This window comes from Mandrillus leucophaeus, unplaced genomic scaffold (genome assembly GCF_000951045.1).
Source record: "Mandrillus leucophaeus isolate KB7577 unplaced genomic scaffold, Mleu.le_1.0 Scaffold162, whole genome shotgun sequence".
Classification (NCBI taxonomy): Eukaryota; Metazoa; Chordata; class Mammalia; order Primates; family Cercopithecidae; genus Mandrillus; species Mandrillus leucophaeus.
The window spans coordinates 1,266,617-1,283,149 of record NW_012101610.1 but is presented as its reverse complement, the minus strand read 5'-3'; the positions used below and the strand labels follow the sequence as shown (position 1 = coordinate 1,283,149).

General features: G+C 47.1%; 1 protein-coding gene across 1 annotated transcript in view; it reads right to left on the bottom strand.

Moving 5' to 3' along the window:
* GPR139 (G protein-coupled receptor 139) overlaps window positions 1-15,439 on the bottom strand; it is a 48,610-nt gene extending 33,171 nt beyond the window's left edge. Inside the window, exon 1 of the mRNA XM_011976067.1 lies at window positions 15,015-15,439. Within this exon, the coding sequence (XP_011831457.1) occupies window positions 15,015-15,141 (127 nt within the window). The 5' untranslated portion in view covers window positions 15,142-15,439. The remainder of the gene's footprint in view (window positions 1-15,014) is intronic.
* Between the last annotated feature and the right edge of the window lie 1,094 nt (window positions 15,440-16,533).

Below are 16,533 nucleotides of genomic sequence, written 5' to 3'. Positions count from 1 at the left end.
TGTGTGTGTGTGTGTATCATATACATAGTCAAATCTGAGGAAGGCATGAACATGGTAAACTCAAATTCCTACAGGGGCAAGGCAAGGAACAGATGTGAGAGAAACAGATTAGGTGTAAGAGAAATCTTTGTGTTGGGGGAGGGAATAGGGAGAGGCAGAGCCATCCTTCTCTGGCCTGAAGGTCTATTTTGAGAAGATCCAAGAAGCAACCACCTCTTTCTTCCGCCTTCCACGAGCTATGTCTGCCGTTTTCAAGATGTCCTTGGAATTTCCACCTTGGTCTTGGGGTCATTATTCCTTTTTCCCTGCTGGACACTATGTTATGAACACTGAATGCAGTCCCAGTGACAATGTCCCTCCGTCACATTGGCCAGAACTCAATCCCTTTTATTTGTCAAATGACAGTGCTGAAGGTGACCTTTTGCTTCTTGTTCGCCTCTGTCGGACAGCAGCCCAGCCCAGGACCTTGTTTTCTTTCTGTTCAGGATTCTTACAGCTGACAGCTGGGTCATTAGCAGGATTCGCCCACTGCCACGACCGGGAGGATTGCTCTCCACTGAGCCGCGGGCGCTTCCCACAGCCCTCGAGAGCCGGGCACAGACGTCCTTGGTGTCTGAGGACATCATTATCCTGCTCATTTCTCTGGGCTGTCTGTATTTTGTGTGGAGACTGAAAGTGATGGTGGCTGGGGTGGGAGGAGGATGAGAGAGGGTGGATGTGAACATGACCTCTGAGCTGCACTCCTATTGGGTGCCAGGCCCTGTGCTGGGCACCCTGGTGATGCTCCTCTCTCTGCCCAGCACCCGTTAGAGCCTTCCTACTGCCACGGCCACCTCCCTCTCCTTGCTAAGCCCCTCTCACCTCTACCCATTTACTCTTCATAGCAGCCAGAGAGACTTTTGGAAAACCCAAATTAGATCACATCAACCCTTCAAAGGGCTCCTGTGCCTTCTTGCAGCATGTAAGAAGTCAAATCTCAATTCCCCACCATCACCCACCTAGACCAGCCTGTGCCTCTCTCTTCCCCGTCATCTCCTGCCTCTTCTCCCACTTTTTCATTGTACTCTAGCCCCACTGGTCTTTTGTGCCAGCTCATTCTCACCTCTGGGTTACCCTGGCTGTTCCCTCTGCCTGGTATTTCCTTCCCCTTATGCCTCCCCTGGCTGATTCCACCTCATTATACAGGTCTCTGCTCGAACATCACCACTTTGGAACACCCTTTCTTGACCACCCAACCTAATGGAGCTCCCTATCACCTTACTCCGTATGATCTCCATGGCACATGTCAGTATCTGAAATGGTTTTGTGTGTGCATTGACTTCCCTGCCTGCTGCTTGTCTCCCTGCTTACGCAGAGACTTCTTCGTATTTTCTTTTGCTTTTCTCCCACTGCCTAGAAGAGTGCTTGGCACGTGACGGGCTCATGCATATGAGCTAAGTGAACACAGTTGATCTTATCACCCTCATTCCCAGATGAGGAAACTGAGACTCGAAGAAAGGGAAATGACCTGCTCACAGTCTTGCAGCTAATCAAGTTGCAGCACTGAACTCAAGCCCAGGTGTGTCCTATCCCTAAATCATTGTTGTCTCCATGACGTCCTCTGCCAGGAAGAAGGGGTGTTCTGGACGGGTTGTGGGTGTGGACGGAGGACACAAGGCAGAACCGCAGTCTGTGAGGGCCAGGAGTGTGGGTCCCTGATTTCTTTAAGGGATGCCCACCCCGACCCTCCTTATGACACCACCCGTCTTGTGCTCTCTCTCCAACCACTGCCCCTTCCACCGCATTCCAGGGAAGACATTGCTTCCTCTCAGGAGGCAGATGATGGATCTTGTCAGCAGCTCTGTGGAGCTGAACTGTGGTGAGGCTGGAATGCTAAAAGTTAAAAGCTGCAGCTAGAATAGAACCATGGCCATTCTACACCTTTGGCTGCAGGGTGTGTGTGTGTGTGTCGGGTGGGGGCGGTGTATGTGTGCATCTGTGTGTCTATATGTTTGCGCATCTCTGTGTGTGATGTGCATCTGCACGTATGTCTCTGTGTGTGCATCTCTATGTGTGCATGCTGATGTGTGCTTCTGTGTGTCTGTATGTGTGTGTGTCTCTGCATGTGGTGTGTGTCTGCATGTGTGTCTGTGTGGGTCTGCATCTGTGTGTCTGGGTGTGCATGCTTGTGTGTGTGTCTGTGAGTCTGAGTAGAGTCCCACCGCTGAAATGATGAGGCTGATCACTTGCTTTGCACTTAGCTGAAAATAAGAAATGTCTGTGGCTGAAAAGCAATTCCCCCAGCTGTATCCGTGATTGCCAAACAAGCAGGGAAAGAAAAGAAGTCACAGTGGACATGTCAGTTCATACTCTGTAGAATGTGTTGTCCTAACTCAGGGTCAATTTACCTGCTTCTGTAAGGTGCTGACCTCCTGTTTCACTCTGCTTGCATCTGACACCATGCATCCCCCTTCTCCTTTTTTGGTCACTCCAGACACTCTGGCCTTCTTGCTGTCCTGATATGTGTGTACCAGTCCCCTCCTGCCTCAGGGTCATGGCACAGCCTGCTCCCTTTGCTCCCTCCATTCCACTCTTCCCTTCTGTGTCCTTCAGATTTTGATCACTTCTTCTTGAGGGGAGTTTTCCTTGAGTTCTCTTGTCTGGGTCAAGTTCTTCAGTGATAAGCTCTCATAGCACCAAGTAGCTCTCTTTCATGACATTTTCTCTGTTGCACTTTTATATTTATTTGGGTTTCTGATCATGCCGGTCTCTCCCGGGTGTGTGTGTGTGTGTGTTGTGCGTAAATGCTACGAGGGCAAAAAATGGGTCTTTTTTGGCTCACCATGTACCTCACATGGTGCCTGGTATCTAGCAATACCAGGCCTAGAATGGATGGATGGACATGTGGATGGATGGATGGATGAATGGATGTGTGGATGGATGGATGGATGGATGGATGTGTGGACAGATGGATGGATAGATGCATGGACATATGGATGGATAGATGCATGGATGGATAGATGGATCGATGGGTGGATAGATGGACGGATGTGTGGGCGGATGTATGTATGTATGAATGTATGAATGGATGGATGTGTGGGCGGATGTATCTATGCATGAATGGATGACTGGATAAATGAATCAATGAATGCAAGTGCATTGTCTGATTGTGCTCTCTGGTTTATCTTCGCATCCCTCTTTGCCATGGGGCAAAATGAAAACGCACATTCGAGGTTAAAATTCCTAGCTTCCTCTCAATGCAGTCCAGCAGGTCATGACCATCACTTAAGGAAAGCACAAGCCATTCTGCTTCCACTTTACAGAAAAGCAATGGTCTTGGGTCACTCATACAGTAAAATTCCCTCCCTTTGAATTGTACTAGGATCTAAGGTAGTCACCTCCTCACATGCCTGACCCTACCATCTTTATATTTCCCTTGGTGGAGGTGGAGGCAGGAGGGTTATTCATGCTGCTGCAATGGCCAAAGCACACTGGATTTGGAATCCCAGAGATTTGGGGTCAAGGCCCAGCTCTGCTGCTAATTAGCTATGTATGCATCTCTGGGGAACTTCCTTTCCCTCTCAGCCTCAGTTTTTCCATCAAGGGCATTGTAGGCCAGGTGCAGGGTCTTGTGCCTATAATCCCAGAGCTTTGGGAGACTAAGGCAGGAGGATTACTTAAGGCCAGGAGTTCGAGACCAGCCTGGGCAACATAGTGAGAACCCCCCCATCTCTAAATTAAATATACTTTTTAAAAAGGACATTATATTAGAACAGTGTTCCCCAGACTTTAGTGATTGTCCTACTGCAAAGGATTGAATGTGTTCCCCACTGAACTTGTATTTTGAAGTCCTAACCCCCAATGTGATGAGATTAGGAAATGGGGCTTTTGGGAATTGATTAGGTCCTGAGATGGAGCCTTTATGAATGGAATTAGTGCCTTTATAAAAGGGACTCCAGAGGGCTCTCTTCCTCTCTTTCCCCCGTAAGAGGATACAACAAGAAGTCAGGAATCTGCAACCTGGAAGAGGGCCTTTCCCAGAGCCTGACTACTGTGGCACCCTGATCTCAGACTTTGAGCTTTCAGAACTGCAAAATGTAAATTTCTGTGGTATATAAGCACCCTAGTCTATGGTACTTTGTTATAGCAGCCCAAACAGACGAAGACACCCATCCACTTTGTGATTTTTGCTGCGTTCTTGTGTCACCAGTACTATCATTTTATTTAGCATTTTGTTTGAAAGTGATTTGCCTTTTTTCCCTTAAATTTACACTTTATATAATTTTGCTGCCCAATATAAATATGAGTCACATATGCAATTAAAATTTTCCTAGTAGCCACATTAATAAAGTAAAAAGAAGCAGAAGGTAATTTTAACAATATATTTTATTTAACTATGTACATCCAAAATGTAATTTATGTAAATTATTGATGAGATAGTTCACTTTTTTTCATGCTAAATCTTAAAAATCTAATGTGCATTTCACGCTTCCAGCACATATCTCTATGGATGATAAATTTTCATTGGAAGTCTCTGACTTCTATTTAGATGTCATAAAATGTATGATTGAAATAGTAGATTCACATACTCAAATTGTTCCAAGTATACAATCATTTTCTGCTAACTGAATTGAGTATGCGATTTTAGTTGTAAATTAATTGAAATGAAATGAAATAAAAAATAAAAAATTCAGTTTCACAGTTGCACTAGTGAAATGTCAAATGCTCACTAGCTACATGGAGCTAGTGGTTATTCTATTGGATGGTACATGTATATAACCACCCCAGATCAAAAATCAGCCTCCTTTCCCCGTTGTAAACAGGAGGTAGCCTTAAACAGAAATACAATGACAATACAAGAGTCAACATTAAACTCCAGCTAGGTGCTGCTGCCTGCCAAGGTCTGAGCCCAAGGCTTGCTCTGTGTCTATTCAAAAGAGAGATTTAAACTGAGTGCAGTGGAATGTGCCTGTAGTCCTAGCTACTCAGGAGGCTGAGATGGGAGGATCACTTGAGCCCAGGAGTTCAAGGCTGCAGTGAGCTATGAGTGAGCCACTGCACTCCAGCCTGGGCAACAGAGTGAGCCCCTGTCTGAAAAAAAAGAAAAAGAGGGAGATTTAGCACATATTTAAAAAGGTGTTAAACATACACTAGCACCAAGCTGAAACTTTCCCTTTCATGGAATCAGAAGGATTAAGACAGCTGAAAAGAGATTCAATGCTACAGACTTGTACCACCTAAAATAATCCTATATACCAACAAAACAAACCAAAAATATCTAGACAATCATTCTGAGCTCTCAAATCTCCCAGCCTCTTTTTCCTTTACTCCTATTCTTTTGCTTCCTCCTAAGAGACTGCTAGCAGTGTGATTTCGTGAAAAGTGAACTGAGACTTGGGAAAAGTAAGTTCTGGTTAAGACTCTGCCATTCTGTATTAGTCCATTCTCACACTGCTACAAAGACATACCTGAGACTAGGTAATTTATAAAAGAAAGAGATTTAATTGACTCACAGTTCCACATGGCTGAGGAGGCCTCAGGAAACTTACAATCATGGTGGAAGGCGAAGGGGAAGCAAAGACCTACTTCACATGGCGGCAGGAAAGAGAGCCAGCAAGAGCAGGGAAAACTGTGTTATAAAACCGTTGGATCTTATGATAACTCACTTTCTATCGTGAGAAAAGCATGGCGGAAACCACCCCTTAATCTAATAATTTTCCGTCAGGTCTCTCCCTAAACACCTGGAGATTACAATTCAAGATGAGATTTGGGTGGGGACACAAACTTCAACCATATCACACTCCTAGCTCTGCAGATTCCTCATTTCATAAAATGGGGATGTTTGGGCTCATAGAAAACACGGCAGCCATTACTGCTCACACCTGTAATCCCAGTACTCTGGGAAGCCGAGGTGGGTGGATCACTTGAGACCAGGAGTTCAAGACCAGCCTGGCCAACATGGTGAAACCCTGTCTCTACCAAAAACACAAAAAATTAGCTGGGGATGGTGACTGTAATTCCAGCTACTTGGGAGGCTGAGGCAGGAGAATCACTTGAACCTGGGAGGTGGAGCTTGCAGTGAACTGAAATGGCACCACTGCACTCCACACTCCAGCCTAGGCGACACACTGGGACTCTGTCTCAAAGAACAACAAAAAAAGTTAAATAAGTTAATGCATTGAAGTGTTTTGAAGAATTCTTAGCACATAGTAATGGCTAGTACCAGACATTGTGCCCCATGCAACCCTGAATTTTCTCTTTTCAGCCACACCATGAATCCTGTGAGAAAGGAACTGCAGATAGGAACACTGAGGCTCAGAAAGGGTGAAGCCACTTGCCAGAGCCCCATTAATAGAAAATGATGAGGCTGGAATTTGAACGCAGGTCTGGGGACCACGGAGCCCACATCCTGATCCACCATGCTGGCAGGTTGTAAGGACACTTCCTGTTCCCCCCGCAAAATGGTGGATTTGTGTTTCAAGGTGTTGTTAGCATGCAATTTGTGGTATTTTTTGGAGTTCTTTATTCCAGGTTATCCCAAATCCCTGGTTTCATGGGTTGGCATGCTTTTCCACTTTAGCCACATATTTCTCTGTGTCTCCCTCCCTGTTTTTCCTCAGTCTTCCCTCTAGATTCTTCTTCTTTTTTTTCCTCCACCCCTGTAACTCCATTGGTGTTTTTTGGTGCTTCTTGCAGCTTTTCCAACCCCTGAGTTTGTGAATTGGCAGCGTGGTGGGCCATATCAAGTCTGCAGATATGTTTGGTTTGGCTCACAAAGTATTGGCTCACATAGTGTTTTTGAAATTTTTGAATTAGTTGCCAACATGTGAAACAACGGACATTTCATATGAAAATCTAGATTTCTAGATTTTTTGAACAACTTGGCAACACCGAACCACTGGCTGGAAAGCGGAGTGGCAGTGGCACTTTCTAGCTCCCTCAGTCCCTAGCTTTCCTGTTGTGGTCACTCCCACCTCTCTCCACCTGGTCTGAATGTTGGTTATCATTGAGGAGCATTTGCTGCTGCTTTCTGATATGAAAGCTGAGAAGCAGTACTGAATACTGCCCTGTCATTTCTTCCCTGTGTGACCTTGGGGAAGTGTCTCAAAGTTCTCACCTGAAAAACGGGTGTAATGTATATATGCCTCAAAGAATCGTCAAAGAATCATTATAAGTTAAATGAGGCCAGGCGCAGAGGCTCACACCTGTAATCCCAGCACTGTGGGAAGCCGGGGTGGGCGGATCACTTGAGGCCAGGAGTTTGAGATCAGCCTGGCCAAAATGGTGAAACCCCATCTCTACTAAAAACGCAAAGAATAAGCCGGGCATGGTTGCGCACGGCTGTAATTCCGGCTGCTTGGGAGGCTGAGACGGGAATCGCTTGAACCTGAGAGGTGGAGCTTGCAGTGAGCTGAAATCGTGCCACTGCACTCCACATTCCAGTATGGGCGACACAGTGAGACTGTCTCAAAAAAAAGTTAAATAAGTTAATGCATTTGAAGTGTTTTGAAGAATGCTTAGTACATAGTAAACACTATAAGTGTGTTAGCAATTATTAAGAGGAATAGTTTGGGGTTTTTTGGTTTGTTTTGTACATCTGTTTCTATAACTGAGAGAAAATAAGAGATGAGGAGAGCCACAAGCTCTCAGAAAAACAGCAGAGAAGCATGATTCTTTGGGTAAGTGAAGCATTTCTTAAAAACTAGACTACTTTGTTCATTTGCATTATCTGATTGCTCCGTTTAAATATTTGAATTCAAGACACCTGGCCACTATCATTTCATGGTGCCCTCTGCGGGGCTGGCACTGGCTGTCACCATTTGCCAATACGTTTCAGATCCACATGGAGGTTCAGAGGCAGGACCCTTTCTGTTCATGATTCTGACTGCAGTATCCAGGACAACCTTGCTGGTGGTGCTTGTCAGTCTCTGCCAGCTGTAGCTGAAGGCCATTTCATGTTCTGCACTGATATTATTTCTGGGCGTTTCACTGAATCACAGGCAACTCTTTTAGGGGGACAAATTCCCTAGGCTTATGATGGAATTGATTGCTTAATCCATTGGATCATTCTCTTCTAGTTTGTCAGGGCATGTTATTTCATTTCCACTTTGAGTGAAATCGTGGATTCATGGAAAAGACCTATGTACAGAGTGATGTGTGGCTACAGGGCATTTACAAGGCTTGAGCATGTGGACATGTTAGACAATAAAACAATGCGAGTTACTATTCGCCGGGCTCCTACAATGTGGAAGGCACTGTGAGAAGCCTTTTCATATTTTATTTCTAATCGCCACAGCAACCAATCCAGGGCACAGAAGGTTAATAGCATTTACTGAACTCTTACTTTATGTGAGAGTGAACACGTGCCAAGAATAGTGCTAAGCATTTTATAATTTCATTTAATCCCCAAAACAGCCCAATGAGAGAAGTATTGTTATTCCATCTCACAGCCAAAGAAACTGAGGCTCAGAGAGGGTGAAAAATGTGCCCAAGGTCACAGATTCGTAGTCAGGGGAGCAGGATTCAAAGCCAGTCAGTTTGACTTCAGAGACCACTGCTTAACTGCTAAACTCAACTGCCCACTTTCTTGAGGATGGGAAAACCGGGGCTCAGAGAGGTGAAGTGTTATACCTGCGATCACATAGCAAACACGGTTAAGATACAGAATTTAAATCCATGACCAGTTCCGAAGCAATATATTTTACACTCAACCTCACAAAACAAAACTAACATGATCGTTACAAAAACTAAGCAGGAGCGAAAACTACAAAAGTGCTGTACTGGACCCCAGACCAAAGCCAGCCCAGGCAGCCTCCAGCATAGCTACATCATTGGTCTATGCTCATGTCCTGTCCATAGGGCCATGTCTCCAACTACGGCAACACAGCAGAACCTGGCTCTCCTGGGCCTTTGAGAGACCCATTAAGAATAACTTGGCCGAGGTCACATAGTGAATTATTGCCAGAGCAAACCTGGAATAATGAAGTGCTCTTTTTCTCACTGCTATAATAGGATTCCTGTAGTCAAATGTGCCTAAGGATGAGTCATACAGGTTACAGAGATCAATTAAGCACACCATTAGGGACTATTCAGAATTGGAGTGCCGAGGTCGGGAGTTTGAGACCAGCCTGACCAATGTGGAGAAACCCCGTCTCTACTAAAAATACAAAATTAGCCAGGCGTGGTGGTGCATGCCTGTAATCTCAGCTACTCGGGAGGCTGAGGAAGAAGAATTGCTTGAACCCAGGAGATAGAGGTTGCGGTGAGCCAAGATTATGCCATTGCACTCCAGCCTGGGCAACTAAAGCAAAACTCCATCCAAAAAAAAAAAAAAAAAAAAAAAAAAAGGAATTGGAGTGCCTATGTGCCTTTGAAAGGGGGGCAGCTAACCAAGAAACTATGATTCAAATACACAATGGAATACAATACAGCTGTGTAAAAGAATGTGAAAGCTTTATATAGACCATCATGGATGATTAATATATTAAGAAGAAAAAGAGTAAATGTAGGACAATGTGTATAATGTGCTCATTTTGGGGACAGTGAAAAAAAGGGAGAGTTGAAGTCCATAATTCATATTTTCTTGGATATGCATGAAGATACCCTGAAAGAATACATAAGAAACTAAAACACTAATAACAGTGGTTACCTCTGTGGTGGTGGATTTGAGAAGTGGTGAACAGGAGAAAGTGATGGAAGGGAGACTTTCCAATGTGTACCTTTTTATATTTTTAGGTTTTGAGTCACATGAATATCATTATCTATTTAATGCAAAAAAAAAAAAAGAAGAAAGGAAAAATAAAATAAAGCAAGCAGCTATTCCTTAGCTTCAGAAAATTGCTGCCTTCCGGGCATGTGAATCTAATGTCAGTTCTTCTGGTGTTTTTAAGGGAGCTTGGAAATCTATTTTATAAAATTTCCAATTTTTGATTTCAAATTGTTCACTGGTAGTATATAAAAATACAATAGGTTTTTACATACTAACCATGTATTCTGCAAACATGCTGAACTCACTTATTAGTTCGTAGGAGTTTTTTTGGTGTGGAGTCTTTGTGATTTTCTAGGAAGGCCATTGTATCATCTGTGAACCAAAACTAGTTAATTCCTTTCTTTCTGTATACATTTTACTTCTTTTTCTTGCCTTATTGCACTGGCTAGGACTTCTTCCAGTATGATGTTTAATAGTAGTGGTGAGAGCAGTCATCCTTGCTTTGTTCTAGATCTTAGGGAAAAAGCTTTCAGTTTTTTTATCTTTAAATGTGTTGTAACATGTAAATTATTTATAGATGCCCTTTATCAAGTTAAATAGGTTGTTTTTCTCTTCCTAGTTTGATGAGTTTTTATCACAAATGGATGTTAAATTTTGTCAAATGCTTTTTCTGCATCTATTGAGATGGATCATATGGCTTTAAATTTTTTTTTAGTTTGTTAATATGATTAGTTATACTGAGTGATTTTCACATGTCGAGCCAGCGTTGTATTCCTGGGATAAACTCAGGTTGATTCTGATTTGTTATTCCTCTTATATGTTGCTGGATTCAAATTGCTAATATTTTGTTGATGATTTTTGTGTCTATGTTCATGAGGAACATTTGGTTGTAGTTTTCTTTTTTTGTAATGTCTTTGTCCGGTTTTAATAAAGCTGGTGTCACAAAGTGAGTTGGGACTTTTTCCTAATTTTTAAATGATGAAAAAATAACTTATAGAGTGCTTACCATATTCCAGGCATTGCGCTCAGTGCTCAGCCCTTTTAATCTTCACAGCAACCCTATGAAGTGTAGACTATTCTTATAATCACCCCCAGTTTAAACAGAGAAACTGAGGCACAAACTGGTTAAAGTCACTAGCCCAAGGTCACATAACTTGTAAGCAGCACAGCCAGGACTCAGACCCCAGAGGTCCAGCTCCAGAGTGTGTCCCTTTAACCTGTTTATTCCATTTTCTCTCATTAAAAATGTTTACAAGGTAAAGAAAACATATCTGCAGGCCTCAGTCCAGCTGACAGGTCACCAGTTTTCTACTTCTACTGAACAACAATGGTAACTACCATGCGTCAGGCTTATTTACTATCTGCCAGGCTACAGACTCATCATCTGCCTTCATCTTGCACCAACCCTCAAAGGCAGATGTTACAGATGTTATCATCCTCACTTGGCAGTGGCGGAAATGCATCCTTCTGCTGGGCAGCATTCAGTTTCAAACCATCATCTCTTTCCTCACCTTGTCTTTCTGCACATCCATGGCACTCTTTAGAAGGTAATTTTTAAAAAATCTCTCAAGTCTCAGTTTAATTTCACGCTGCTCCTTCCTTATCAAGCTGGTTCACCTATCCTCCCTCTCACTCTCTTCCCCCAGGGGCTCAAGTTCATCATTTTCTCCTGCGTTGCTGTCTCTTTTGCACTGTCTCATTCCAGTTGGCCCAATGAGTGTCCCAATCCTTCCTTTTTGGCTCTGCTGACTTATTTTGTGTGTCTCAAGAAGTGAGAAACATCTCGCTTACTTAGAAAGGAGGAGGAAAGAGGGAAAGAGGTGGAATTTTAGGAACAGGTGGGACACCGATTTTCTCCACGGAGCACAGAAATGAGGGACCGAGGTTAGTTCAAACAACTGCCTGGCGGTAATGAAGGCAAAGCCACACAATGAAATTGCACTGCTTGCTTTATTGCACTGTTTAATAAGACAGTATGTTTGCATGCTGACCTGACTGTGCGACCATAAGATGCTCCGTTTTTCTGAGTCTCAGTTTGTTCACTGTAAAATGAGTTCGAAGACAGGCATAGGTCACAGAGGTGTGGCAGGGATTAAGTGCAATAATATAGGTGACAGAGATCCGGTATGGAGAACTCACTGAGTGAGGAATAAGTGCTTTTCTCAGACAAGGCACTGTGCTAAGTCATTTTTACATAGATGATCTTATTTAATATATACCACCTGTGTGGGTAACAGGTACTGCTGTTACCCCCATTTTGCAGATGGGGAAAATTATGGTGGAGAGAGGTGGAGAGTTCTTAAGTGGTGAAGCTGTACCCATATTTTGCATTAGAATTCCTTCGATCCTACACCAACCAGTTAAAAATTAGACTGTTTGGGGCAATCCCCTAGCTCTTCCTCCCAACCTAGAGACTGAAGGTAGTCAGAGACATCCACCACGTTCCTGTGATACTAGCTCTGCTGTTGCTAAACATTCAGGCGCTCCCCATCCATCCCTCAGTTCCCACCCACGTCTCCAACCACTACTGCGAGAATTTGGGAAACTTGGGGTGAGTCCACTGCCAGGAATAGTGATTCATTTAAAATCTCAGTTTTCAACAATATGAGCAAGGCCTGCGGTCTGTTACTCCACACCCAGCAAAGCTGCGTCTCCCAGTCAGTGGTGGACTAATGAGAGTTTGCTAATTGCTGGTGGCTGGGGAGGGGAGGTGATGGGTGGGGACCACTGTGGTGAGCTCAACACGCGGAGTTACATGCTGACCTGAATGCTTTATTCTGTGTATCTCAGTCCCTCCTCTGGTCACTGGTGGGGCTGATCAAGCAGACCCCCCTCCTTACGACCTGATCGGCTTCATAATAACTATGACTGCAGCCGTGCAGTGTCAATCAATGAATGTCAGGCCCCAAGGCGAGCGTTTCACTTGTGCCATCATCTCCAGCAACATCCTGACTTCTCAACACCACTCCAGGGGATAGCTATTCTCCTAATTCCCACTTTACAGTTGTGGAAACTGAGGCACAGAGACATTAAAAGCCTGCAACCTAACCCCAGCAGAACCCGGATTAACACTCACTCTTCATTGCCAGGACATACTTGTCTCCCCTTATGGTTTTAAGAGAATGACTTAAAGAATTCACCTTTGAACCAGCCTTGTGGGCTGTTAACGAAACTGCTAACAGACCGAGGCTTTTGGATAAGCCTGGCCTCCCCAACCATTCTTCTCTAGGTTGCTAGGTCCTTATGCATCCATCTTTTGCCTCTGGAATCATGTGCTTCCATCTGGGAGCTCCTGGAACTCAGAGACTGCATCCTAGGAGTCTTTGTGTCCTTTTGTCACCCAGTTAATACTTGGCATACCACAGTGGCCAAAACTATTAGTTGAGGATATGAAGACGTCAACAACAGCCAAATCCTAACCCTAGCTTCATGCTTTTAAGTTCTCAAGCTCTGGGCTAAGCCTGTGGCTAGCACAGTGCCTGGCATACGGTAGATGTCAATGCTATGTGTTAGGAAGGCCCTAACTGGCATAGGAGTTGGGACGTGAAGGTGTGAGGTACGTTGGCTTCCACCTTGAGGTCTTTGAAGGTCTAAGCTTTTCCTCATTTTCTTCATCCTCTTGTCCCTGCTTTGAACTCTTGAAGGGTCAACCTCTGCTTGTCTTTGTCTCTGTCCCTTAAATGGTTTCATTAGAAAAGCCTGGGATAGTGAGTGAGTGGCTACCTCACTCGGTAGAAGAGGTGCAAGGGTGGGTGGATTGTGGGGTGGGGGGGCGTTCTGATGGGAATGCTGAGGGGGAAAGAGGTTCTGACACTTTTCCGGTTCAGCAAGCATCACCAAATAACCAACCTTCTCAAAAACTCATTTCCCAAAGCAGTGCTCTGGGGAGAGAAGCTCCGAAGGGCTGAAGAGGGGAGGTAGAACCTGGACTGAGATCAATCCCAGCTCAAGGTAATTACAGGACATGTGCTACCACCCTGGCAGGGCAAATCAGAGGCTGAGCTGCTCTCCTAGGGCAGTCGGGGCGATTAGTTAGGAATAAAAGCCTCATCACGGACTGGGGGAGAGAGGCTCACACATTAGTAAACTTGCTCTTTCTCATGCCTGCCAAATTCAAGAGGGGGGATTTATTGAAGCAATCTCATCAGGGGCCCTGACTGCCAAGTTGAATGTTTTGGAAAGGAAATCTCAGCCAGGGTCTCAGAAATCCAGCTCCCAAGTTCCCAGGATAGCAAGATGCTAAGGTTCGCAGACTAAGAGATGACTAGCGAGATGATGCTAAGATTTTAGGGTGTACACTGGATTTTTTTCCTCTCTTTATCTCCGCTTCTTTCAGTCCCTCTCTCCTCTCTGCAGGCAAGTAATCTTTAGGAATCTATCTGCCACTGAGACTGCCTGTGAGGAGGGTCCACCCAGAGCTGGAGCCCCAGGAAAAAACCTGTCTCTCTCCCTCTCTCTTGCACACAGCCCAGGCAAGCACTCCCTCCTTCTCGGCAGCTCAGCTCTCTTCAGGAATTCAGCACAAGTCTCAGCCACACTTTGAAAAGGACATTAAGATGTGAGACCAGCCAGACATCCGCAGCAGCGTGAGCTGCCCAGGGTGGGTAAACCTGGAGGCCAAGCCAGGGGGCCAGCCATGTCCTCAAGGAGACTGTGACCCCCTGAGGTGGCAGTCACCGCAGGCTGCCCTGTGTGTCTCTACACCCTTGCCCTGGCCAGGGCACGGTCCCAGAGCCAACCCCTGATTCTCCTTAGCCAGCTGGGAGACCCTTTTCTTGCTAGGCATCCTTTCTCCACCCCAGTGCCCGCCCCCCCTCCACCTCCCCGAGCAAGAGAGTGCTCAGTGTCAGGGTCTCCAGCTTCATTTCGTGTCAGGCAGAGAGGCAGAGGTGCCCCAAGTGGGGTGGACGTGCCGGGGCTACGGGAGAAGGGAAGCCTCCGCGAAGCCTTCTGTCCAGAACATGCAGTCAAGCCAAACACACACACAGCCCTCTACGCGCCCACCCCATGAAAGCCGCCCCCTCCAGACGCGCGCACAAATGCACCTTCGAATCCGCGCTCACACGCCAAGCCCATCGCCCGCCGTCACAGTCATGAAACACACACACACACACACACACACACACACACACACACACACACACGGTCCCCAGCCAGGGCACAGCAACTTCCTCCCCCCATGTGGAAATCTCCGCAGTTGACCTTAAAGCTTAAACTTTTTCCGAGTGGGTGCCAGGGAACGCACGGGGGAGGACGGGGGATTCTGGGCAGGGTTACCTGGCACTTGGGGTTCCTGACTTCCCTCCCTCTCCCCCACGCCCCTCACCTGGTAAACCGAGGCACAGCAAGAGGCTGTAGTAGACCACGGGCACGAAGCCCAGGCCGCAGGCCGAGCCGGGGGACCACCAAGACAGCGAGCTGTTGGCTGCGAGGTGGGCGTGCGTGTGCTCCATGAGCGCGCCCCTCGCTCCCCTCGCCGCTTCGCGCCCGGCCTGCCAGCCCGACTCTGGTCGCCGGCTTGGTGGCGGCGGCGGCGGAGGCAGCAGCTGGAGCAGCAGCGCCTCTCTCACCGCAGGACTGGCTCCTACCCTTGGCCGTGATCCCCTCTCCTCGCTCCGCACCTGCCCGCCTGGAGTCCCGGCTCAGCCCTCCCGCAGGGCGCGGGGCGCAGGGTGCGGGGCGCGCGGCGCGGGGCCTCGGGAGGGGCTCCCGGAGCCCGTCTGTGCGCCTCCCACCTCGGACCCGCTCCACTCCCGCCTCAAAGCCGGGGGGCTGGGACGCCGCTCCCCGCAGCCAATCAGCGGCTGCCTAGACGCGGAGTCTGTGTGGGGTGGGAGGGATGCGGGAGAGGAGGGGGTCCCAGCCGCCTCGCTTGGCTCCAGTTTCAGGGGAGAAGATGCAGTTAGACCTGGGAACCCCGAAGGAAGACCGGGGTGGAAAATAGGCTACCCCCATCTCCAACCCCGAGGGAGGGGCGTGGTGTGGGTGGGATCTGCCTCTCCCGCAGCGGCTCTTCACTCCTCCAGCGTGTCCTCAGTTTGCCTTTCTCCACTCTCCTCGCAGCCACCTCTCTTGCCCCTTGCCAATGCTTCCAGTCCATCTCCAGAGAGAAGATTCTACACCTAGGGCAAAAAACGGGGGAAGGGGTGGGGCTGTTGGAGCAGCGAGGATGCTAAAGGGTTGACGGTTTTCCTGGACCAGTGGAGCTGAGCTTGCTGGCTCTGGAAAGAGGGGTGCGTGCATCCCTGTGCGTGTGTGTGGCGACTCTGGGGGTGGCCGCCGGTGGACTGTCCCCTAACTGGAGTGCGTTTGAAGAGGATACAGACTGGCTAAGAGAAGCCCCTCCTGCAAGCCGCCCTTCAGTCAGGGATAAGGATGTTGCAGCCACTCAAACACGCACTCGCCCACGCTCACACAAAGACACACAATACCCAGGCATGCGGTGTACTCACACTCTCACTCATGCACGCGGATGCCCTCCCATCCCACACCCAGATCCTTGAAAACACGCAGGCATCCTCATCACCGTGCACAAGACCACACTCACAGGGCACTCCAAACTTGCACAAACGCACGTGGGAGACATGGGGGCTTGTCTAGAGTGCTTGAAGGTTGTGTGAAGGGTAGCATTGGTAAAGCAGGTGGGATCCAAGCAATGTGTGGGTGGGTGATCATTTCTTCTCAGGGCAGGCAGGTGGAGGGTTCCCTGTGTGGCCACCACAGACTTTAGGAGAGAGGGGAGACAGAGAGAGAGAGAGAGAGAGAGAGAGAGAGAGAGAGATCTGTCTGGGGCTCAAGATAGTGAGTGTGAGAGAGTTAAAGATTCTGCAGGAGTACCCAGGCCA